Raw genomic sequence first — 9,987 nt, forward strand, 5'->3', positions numbered from 1 at the left:
CTTGTCAGACACCCAATCTGTCCACCACGTTTCGTCCAAATCCATCCACAACTTTTTGGGATATCCTGCTTTATATCGTTTTGGCCTTATTTCTCAATGGTGAAAATTCACTTTAAAAATTCTAGTAGCCGAATCCGGATCTTCACCAAAATCTCATAATTTCGCCCTTGTGACATACGCTACACCTCTGCCAAATTTCGTCGAAATCCATCCACAACTCTTCGAGATATTTGGTTCACAAACGGACAAACAGACGGCTACCTCCATCCACCTCCGGGGGCGGAGGCAACCACAGCATCGTGACGTAAAACGACGAACGTTAACTATTCTATTGACCAATGAGAGTTCAGCAGATGTTTTGAAAAGCAGGAAATGGCGGTGCGCGATGTAACTGCGATTGCGATTACTCAGTAAGTTGTATGTGCGCACGGCCGGCCATGATCATAACAACGACCCAGGCGTCGGCGAGTATCTGTTTGAGGTGTTTTGTGGTTGTGACGTCGTCGGTACGGTTTAATTTGTGCTTTCTGGTGACGTATCCGCTGTGGGGTTTGTGTGTTGTTCGGATCGTCGGGCCGCAGTGCGTTCGTCGAGACGAGATTGTGCGATGAAACATGTACGGCCTTCGCTGTACAACAGCACGTGTACATAGACAACTTTTAATGAACATCGAGTGTGCTCATGGAGCCCAGATTGTGCTGTAAGTGTATGTGACTGATCGGTGGTCCGTTGTCATGCCTTGTAACGATCTCTGTGAGAGGACACGTGACCTTCCGTGGCACGGGGCTTGTGTTGTGACGTCCTCTCTGAGTCTGAGTCTGGGAGGTCGTTGGTTCAAACTCCAACCGACTCATACCAAACTTTCTTTATTCTCAGCATTTTAAGGGATAGAGCATGGACAAAACGCTGGGAAGGCAATGGCAAACCACCCAGTATAATAATAATAATAATAATAATAATAATGCATTTATTTTATATAGCGCTTTTCAGGAAGCCCAAAGACGCTTTGACAGAGTACAAAACATAATGCATAGCAAAACATAAAAACAATTGCAAAAAAAAGAAGAATCAATAGGGAAATATTCAAAGCACAAAGGAGGGAGAAGGAGAGGAGATAGTCAGGGGTTAGATGCTGTGGGTTAAATGTTGAATGCAGTGTTGAACAGGTGGGTCTTGAGTGATGTTTTGAATGTGGTGAGTGAGGAGGAGTCTCTGATGGTGTGAGGTAGCGAGTTCCAGAGGGTGGGAGCAGCTATGGAGAAGGCCCTGTCCCCCCAGGATCTAAATTTGGTCCGGATGGGGGGGGGTCAGGAGGTTGGTACCAGCAGAGCGGAGGTTGCGGGTGGGAGTGTGTCTGGAGAGGAGGTCAGCCAGGTAGGATGGGGCCAGGTTATGGAGGGCTTTGAAGGTCAAGAGGAGGATTTTGTACTGGATTCTCTGGGAGATGGGGAGCCAGTGAAGCTTGTAAAGGCACCTTGACCCTTGCCAAGAAACTGCTTGGGGACCATCAGCGCTCTATAGACTATGCTGTAGCAGAATTTGTGTTCTCTTGTTGTTGTTTTTGAAATAAAGGGGTCTAGTTTCATGGAGTTAAATAGCAACAAAATCAGCAGGTTTGCAGATGAGCAGGGGATGTGAGAGTGGGAGGGGAAGTTTTGATGGACAGGTTTGGGTGTGTGGCAAGGCCAAATTGATTCGATTTTTTGTGAAGACCTGGATCTGATTAAATATGGATCCGGATGCTACAATTTGTGATTCTTCATCATTAAGAGATGGCCAAAAAACGATATTGTAGTATTGCACGATATCTCGGAACGTTGTGGACAGATTCGGATGAAACGTGGTGGCCATGTTGGGATTGTGACAAGGAAGAATTGATTCGAGTTTGGTGAAGATCCGAATACGATAATTTTTTATAATTTTGCAAGTGATTCGTCATTAAGAGATGGGGCCAAAATCGATATACTGTATAGATATTTCAAAACGTTGTGGACGGGTTATTGCAATTTATCTAGGTGCTGCCAAAACTGCCAAAATGCCAAAATCTGCTGCCAAAAATTAAACTTTTTTTATTTCAACTTTTAAAAAATAAAAATAAAATTAAACTGCCAAAATCAAGACTCTCTGCTCACCTTCACTCCTTCATTCCTCTTTTCTCCCGCCTCTGGAACAAACTCCCTCACTCTCTTCAATCCCACTCCACCCTCCAGGTCTTTAAAACAGCTGTTCACCACCATCTCTTATCTTCCCCCATCCAACACCTTGATCTTTTCTACCCCCGCTAACTTCACCCCAAATCCACTTTTTTGAAATACCAACTTCTGTCCTGGAAGTCCTTGGTGTCCTTGTGTTTTATACTTCTCCCTCCACCCCCCCCCCCCTTCCCACGCCTCCTCCCCCCAAGGCCTCTCCCTCCCACACCTCTCCCTGCTCTTAAATGTTGTGTGCTCTCAAGTGTTTGTGTGCTTCCCCTTCTCTTGTCTTCTGCTCCCTCTTTTTATATATTTTGTTTGTCTGGTTGATTTGTTTGTGAAGTAAATGTCAGCTCTTTCACGAGCCTCGATTCAGTATACAAAACAAAAAAAAAAAGGTGCACGAGTTGGTTAGGTAACAAGAACAAGCCGATAAAATTTTGGTTCAGGTCCGGATCCAGATCCTGATATGAAACGTAAACTGCACCTTGGTGGAGGGACGTGCTCTACTGAGTGCCGTTCTCTTTCCAAAATGTTTATCTTGGCCTATCCTCTGCAACATTTCTTTATTCATAACATGGCCATTGCTACCATTGTTACTACCTCGTTTTTTTCCCGCCCTGCCTCCCTAACCTTCCTCTTCCTCACATTAAAATACATCTTTTATTTTCTAGCTCATTACCCCAAAACTTCTCGGCTTTCCAGTGTCTGAATTTTTTGAACTATTCACCCAGTATTCCAAAACATTGCATCATCTCCGAACTTGCGTACTCTTAATCCTCACCTCTTATTCTAGATAACTTGTATAAATTACAAATATCAATGGATCCAGAAGTTGCCCATGGAACTCCACCATTTGCTAATTCCCATCCTTGCATTTGCTCATTTGACAAGTACTCGGTTTCCTGTTCATAAGCCATTTTACTATCCAACCTGCTGACTTTCTTTTGATGCGGCTTTCTCTATCCTTGGCTCGGAACCCTGTAAAGTTGTGATTTACCCTGAGTATACATGGTGCATCCCAATGTATTTTGTATGTAGGATCCTGAATAAAGTGGAGTTGTTCCTGGATTGGCCCTCAAAGCCACCAGAGTACCATGGGGTGCTACATGTGGATGATGAGCAGGCACATAAGCGTTTTGTGGAGCTGTACGTCCGTCACCAAACCCTGAACCTCTTGGCTAATCTCAAGGATGGCCAGCTGCCTGCCTTTGAAAATGATTCTGGTGAGGATTTGAACACATTGGGATTGGCTTGCCGTCGTTTGCCGAATGCTGAAAGTGTGATTTGAGATGATGTTTTGAAGCAGATATGGAATGCCAAGCCACAATGACCTGTGATGAGGCGGCCTGGATTGCCTGTCAAGAGGGCGAGGCCCGTATCCAAGAGAGTACTCGCTCCCTGGGCTTGCAGCTCGCTGAGCTTTCCGGCCTACGCTCATCACTTGGGCAGAAACTGGACGGCCTGCAGGTAAAGGCAAGAGCAGCTACCTGATGAGACTTGAATTTATTCAAGATGAACCAATGTGTTTTGCTCTGTTTCTTTGTAGCGGGCCCTTAGATAACAAAGCAATCCTTTTGCGGAAAGAAGCGGTAACATTGTTTTATTTATCAAATATATCTACTAACACAGTCCTCGATGCCTGCAGGATAAATTGGCTGAAGCTGAAGACACAAATGTGAAAAGGGTAAGGTTCTGGCAGCATGTGGCTCTTTTGTTGATGTACAAAAGTTTCAAACTTTCCATGAGCTTCTGAAACTGAAGCAAACATTCCAGACAGTTTCAGAGGCGATTTGTCAGCTCTGCTTGTTAAGCTTTCTCCCTCTGGCATGCATGGCCCCTAGCACTTGGATGACCAGTTTGTCTGCATCTATATACATATATAACATTTGTATTATGTGTGTGTATCCAAGCAGCATGGCATACTCAGTAGCATCCTTTCTTCCAATCTTTCCTGAATGTTTTGCTTGGTGGGGAATACTACAAAATATCTTTTGAGACGGCATAGCACTAATTAATATTGATGATGTGGTGTAGGATGAATACACGTATACATACACGTAGACACGCACAGGCACAGATCAAGGGTCATGGAAGTGAGGTGACCAGGGGTAAAAAGATAATAAACTAGAACGGCACTTGGTAGAGAGCATACCTCCGCCAGGCTGAACAGTTTACGTTTTCTATCCGCTGATCGGCCAGATCTGGATTCGGACCTGAACCGAAAGCTAATCGGCTTGTTATTGTCACTTCCCCAACTCATCCACTAGGTTTTGTCATGACTCCTCCACAACTTTTGTGATATCATGCTACATATCGTTTTTGACCCCATCACTCAATGGTGAAGAATCACTTTGAAAAATAAAAAAATTCTCTGCTCCGGATCCGAATCTTCACGAAAATCGAGTCGATTCGTCCTTGTCACACACCCAACACTTGTACCTTTCTCAGATCCAGATCCGGACCTCTCCACCAAATTTCGTCCAAATCCGTCCACAACTTTTCGAGATATCCTGTTCACAGACAAACAAACGGACAGACCGGGTGAAAATATAACCTCCATCCACCTTCGGTGGCAGAGGTAACTATGAATTTGCAATGGGGCAGTAGGGCCACAGTTGGACACAACCAAGGGAATAATTTGATGGGAAAAGGAATGAGGAAGGGTGGAAACAGTAACATACAAGTAAGGAGGTTGAGATATGGAGAGATAATTTGAGAAAAGATTGAGATTATAGAATCTCAATATAGAGTTGTAGGCAACAGTTGTGGAGGAGCAGAGAGAGCTAGACTAGAGGAAAGCACCAACCTACCTGTGATGAGAGTAATAAATCTTGTGCTTTGGACTAATCATGGAAAATTCCAATAATGATAAGAGCTTTAGATTCCACAGAATCCAGGAGACATGTGATGCTGCCCACCACCCCATGGTGTGTGGAGTAGCGGAGAGGGTGGAGGAGGGTTAAAAATGTGTTCCTTCATGATGATCCAGTCTCTTGAGTTACTGCTCTCATCTTACCTGCAGGAAGAGCAGTTGAATCGAGCTGTGGAATTGTGGGAGCAGCATATGGCAAACCTGCATAGACACAAAGAGCTGTTTGATGACAGCATGGCGAAAGCAAATGCCTTAAACATGAAACGGTCCCAGACTCGTGAGAAGCTGGAGCGTCAAAAAGAGTAAGGTTTTTTTTTTTTTTTTTTTTTTTTGGAAGCAGTATATTCTTGCACTTTATTAGTCCCCTTCCCAGAGGAGACTACAAGTTTGCTCTCTGTCTGTCCCACCTGTGGTTTTCTGCACTTTTTTTTTTCCATACCCATTAACATATTCAACTGAAACCTGGTACATCGATTTATTATGATATTGTTATGTCTGGTGGCTAGTGATATGCAGAGCAGATAGAGCTGAGTAGGTAACATGCTTCGAGGTGTCGCGGTAAGGAAACCTACCTGTAATAAGTTCATGTGTAGGCGTTTTGTCGGGTAAGGAGTATACTTGTGAACCTACCGGGAGGTTCGTGTGTTAAGTAGTGTAGGGATTAAAGAGTAGCGCCCCTGTGTGTCCTCACCTGGTTAGCCAAACCTTTGTCCCGTTTGACACTGCAGACCAACATAGACATTCCGACGGATCCTTAGTACAACACTAAATAATGCCCTCCCCCCTGACATGACTTAGGAAGAAACCAGGCCAGGATACCGCCGCATGGCCGCTGCCATGTACACCTCCGAGAGGCCTGTCCACCTCGAATAGCACGCGCTATGACACCAGGAGCAGGGAGTGGGAGTGACACAGTGGGCGTGCACCGGGGCGAGTCGGTGGAGGAGACTGATTGGTTGGTAGCGCGCCAAGGCTGACGTCATCGGCCAGCAGATATTAACGAGCGCCGAACGCCATTTCGGGGAGTTGGTTTTGAGACGCGGAAGGACTTGGGTGAAGTGAGTTAGTTTTCCGGTGAGATTCCTGGCAGTCCCGGTGCGATCCCGAGTTGAGATTCCTGGCAGTTTCCTGGCCCTGGCAGTCCCGGTGCGATCTGGAGTCTGAAAGAGTTGTTGGTTCAGAGCAGTTGCGCGGCAGTTGGTTCGCAGTTCACGGCCTGAGTTGACGAGTCGTGGAGTTGCTCTCTTGGTTTTGGACATCTACGCTCGTGCTCTGGTAGTCTCTAGCGGTGCTCGGTGCTTTGGAGCGAGGGACCTCGTCGTGTGCGAACGGAGTGGGCGTTGGCTCGGGCCTTCGCGTTGCTGTGGTGCTTGGAGCGAGGCCTGGTGGCGGCCGAGCGGGGCCGTGTTACACGGAAGACGACAAGACAGATAAGGCCATGACCCATTACCCCAAACATAACAAACGTTTTTCTTTATTAATTTATCTCCCTCGTCTCGTATCCGAAATCTGTTGTGTGGGGACGTCCCGATTAGGATATTTGTTACCGGCGTGTGCTTTTTCCTGTCCTTGCCTTTTTCCTTTAATAAACCCTTGCATTATTTTGCATCCCCTGTTAAACCTGTGCCGCTTGAGTTAATCCTCTGCAGGAACGGAGCTGCAGTCGACGCGCTCCAGGTAAGCTTTTGCCGCAGCCTCCATTTTCCTTCTCCCTCCCGTGCGGCCATAGTAAAATCCGTGTTTGGTTGTTGCCTCCGAATAAGACCGTTTAGGCTATCCGCGACTCTGGTGTTAACTGGAGTTGCCCGACAATATTGTCGTGCGACTCCGGTTAACACCAGAAGGTCGTGGATGGACCGAAACGGATTTAATGGAGGTGATAACCAATACGGATTCGGCTATATGTCATGCGGGAGGAAGAAGGAAAATGGAGGCTGCGCAAATGCTTAACTGCGACACTCCGACCCTGTAGGGGCAATCAACTCAAGCCGGTACAGGTTTGAATGGGAAAGGAAAATAATACAAGGGTTTATTGAACCGGAACGCAGGAACAGGAAAACGCGGTAATAAACTAATAAAGAAGCCTAAATTGGGACGTCCCCACACACAGATATCAGAAACGAGACACAGGAATATGAATTGAAGGAAAAGAACACGTTGTGTAAAATGTAATGGGGATTGGCCTTATCTGTCCCTCGTCTTGTCTTGGTATCGTCCACCATGCGGCTCCAAGCTCCACTCGTGCTTGCACGCCACCAGGCCTTGCTCCAAATTCCAAAGCACCCACGAGGTCCCACAGCAGGAAAAGCACCGCGCGTCCAACGCAGGCTAGCGGCTCCAAGCGAGGTCGATCTTCACACACGATCGGCCTGCCACGTCCCAGTCAGCTCTCCCGAAGCAAACGTGCAAGACGCAAGCGAACTCCACTCGGGCTATGACTCGACTCAACTCGGGCTGTGCAAAACGAAGCGCCGGATGTCCAAAAAGGCTAGCTGCGCAAACAAGAGCACAAACCGCAAGAGAGCAAGAGCCGCAAGAGACCTGTGCTGCGTAGGACAAAGAAGAGCCAGAGAGAAGCGAGAAAATGGCGTTCCGCGCTCCCTTAAATAACCTTTTCGGTGACGTCAGCCTTGGCGCGCTACCAACCAGCGACTTCCACCTCTCGCACTCGTTGGTTGGAGGTTCGCACCCAGAGCGCCGACCAATCACAGGACCGTAGCGTGGCGATAGCTCGTAGCATGTAGCGTGGTGATAGCACGTAGCGTGTAGCGTGGTGATAGCACGTAGCGTGGTGATAGCGCGTGGCACTCGATGTGGTTAGGCCTGTCGGAGGTGTAATTGGCGGCGGCCATCATCGGCGGTGCCCTGGCCTGGTTTCTTTGCCTGTTTCTTCCGAAGTCACTGTCAGGGAAGGGAGTCATTTAATGTTGCACTAAGGAGATCCTAACTAAGTGTCTAAGTGTGTGCATTGCCATAAGGGACAAAGGTTTAGCAACCAGGTGTGACGCACAGGGGCGCTACTCTTTAATCCCTATGCTACTTATCACTCGAACATCCTGGTATGCTCACAGGTATACTCTTAACCGACAAAACGCCTACACATGAAACTTATTACAAGGTCAGATTCCTTACCGTGACAGACGAAGCACGTCTGTCGCATGTCGTTGAGTTGGGAGGGGGAGGGGGGGCATTTGGCAGGGGTTCATTTGACCTACACAGATCTATCTGGCTCTACATATCACTACCCTACCGACATAACATGTTGCAGAAGAAGTTTGAGTTTTGGGGCGTTTTGCCAATTTTTCATGGAGTTGTGCCCTTTTTTGTTTGGACCAATAACATTTATTGGAACTGGTAGGGGACATGTATTGCAAATCAATTCTCCCTCTTATGATTGTCATACAGACTGCCACATCAGGCAACTTCTTGTGATTCTTTTTATTTATTTATCTCGGTCTTGCTCTCCACTATATTGCTTCAGTAAGGTTTATTAATTTGCAGATTATCTATGAGACTGTGTCCTGCAATGTCTAGCCTGGGTTCGAATCTCGGACCAGCCATAAATTGCCATACCGGTGTTTCACAGGCTGGGTGGTTCATCCATGTGTGCAGTCTCAGGTGGATGTTAAACTGGGTAATCCCGTCTGCTGGCATTAATTGGTAGACGTTAAAGATCCCATGGTGTCCTTCGCAAAGAGTCGGTGAGCTATCGCCGGTACCCTGAACAAATTACAAATTCCTGACAAAACTACTCAGTTGAGCATCAGGCCTGGTCAGCCAGTTTGTGAAAATGTTGGGCCAAAAACTCCCCCCCAGCCTACCCCACAAAAACGTGGGAATATTTTTGCCCAATTAAAGTGGAGAAAGATGATCGATTGATTTTCATTACTTCACTGGTTATCAATTGGAATACCAAATTCCGGTGGTCTTCCCGGCGATAATTAAGCAGTCATTTTACCTGCTTGATCTTTAGCTTTGCTACTCATATAATCATGTCATTCTCCTGAATGCCTCCTCTCCCCTCCTCCAGACGGACCAAAGAATTGAATCTCATCGAGAACCTGTTGGGGTTTAAATTGCTCACTTGTTCGGCTGAGCATTTGTCTATTGAGGTCTACACCCCACAGGACACCACCACAAAGCTATGTTTATCATTGGACAAACATAGGAGAGTCAAGGACATTACTGTAAGTGGTTTTGTTTCTATATTTGTCATCTTGCTTCCATCTACCATTCTACCACACTCAATGGTTGCCTGTATTTTGGCCATACCACAAGAATACCAATTTTATAATATCTTTACTGACCAATTTTTTTTTTTTCAGTCCGGCAGCACTGCCTTGAATCTCTCCGATGTACTTGAGTGTGGGACCTGTGGTCCAGATATCCCAACTGTGCTACTGACAGTGATTCAGCAGCTAAGACAGCAGTGAGGGTTGGAAGGTTATTTATTTATTTTATTTTATCACAACTTTTGTTTTATTGACAAATGCCCCCCTCCCCCTCCCCCTCCCCACTCATCCCTTTCAATCTAACCCCCAAAATCTTTCCTTCCCGACCCCCAGGCAGACATGCTGATCATGCTGGATTTTTTTTTTTTTTTTTTGCTCGCTATGGAGTCACGACTCTATGTACATTCCATATTTCCCTTGTTTTCAATGTTTCCTTTTTGTTTATGTTTCATTAAAATAAACCTTTTGTTTTGTTTTCAGGCTGCTTGTTTAATTTAATTGATATATTTGAATGTAAATCTCCCCTCCACCTCCCAACCAAGATTCCATTTTGTTGTGATATTTGCAACAACGACAAAAAATCTGGGTCTGTTGCTCATGAAAGATGTCATACATGTTTTTTTTTAAAATACAAGTTAGAAGGCTCGTAATGGAGCTGCCACACACACATGGACATGCTGATGAGACG

The 9,987-nt window shown here is 46.1% G+C and overlaps 1 protein-coding gene across 6 annotated transcripts; it reads left to right on the forward strand.

The window, feature by feature from the left end:
• The first annotated feature begins 346 nt into the window (after positions 1-346).
• Positions 347-9,778, forward strand: LOC137415101 (uncharacterized). Of its 6 annotated transcripts, none has more exons than XM_078766035.1 (8): positions 347-410; positions 3,234-3,418; positions 3,502-3,668; positions 3,841-3,879; positions 5,218-5,369; positions 9,098-9,254; positions 9,393-9,510; positions 9,633-9,778. In XM_078766035.1, the coding sequence occupies exons 1-7, from the start codon at positions 373-375 to the stop codon at positions 9,498-9,500; spliced, it is 846 nt and encodes a 281-aa protein (XP_078622161.1). In that variant the 5' UTR covers positions 347-372; the 3' UTR covers positions 9,501-9,510; positions 9,633-9,778. The 6 variants fall into 6 exon arrangements, with proteins under 6 accessions (XP_078622161.1, XP_067956771.2, XP_067956770.1 ...); XM_068100670.2 differs by having other exon boundaries at positions 362-410; positions 3,499-3,668; XM_068100669.2 differs by lacking the exon at positions 347-410 and adding an exon at positions 431-481 and having other exon boundaries at positions 3,499-3,668.
• The last annotated feature ends 209 nt before the right edge of the window (positions 9,779-9,987 follow it).

This window comes from Myxine glutinosa, chromosome 12 (genome assembly GCF_964187855.1).
Source record: "Myxine glutinosa chromosome 12, kmMyxGlut1.1, whole genome shotgun sequence".
In the NCBI taxonomy this organism is placed as follows: Eukaryota; Metazoa; Chordata; class Myxini; order Myxiniformes; family Myxinidae; genus Myxine; species Myxine glutinosa.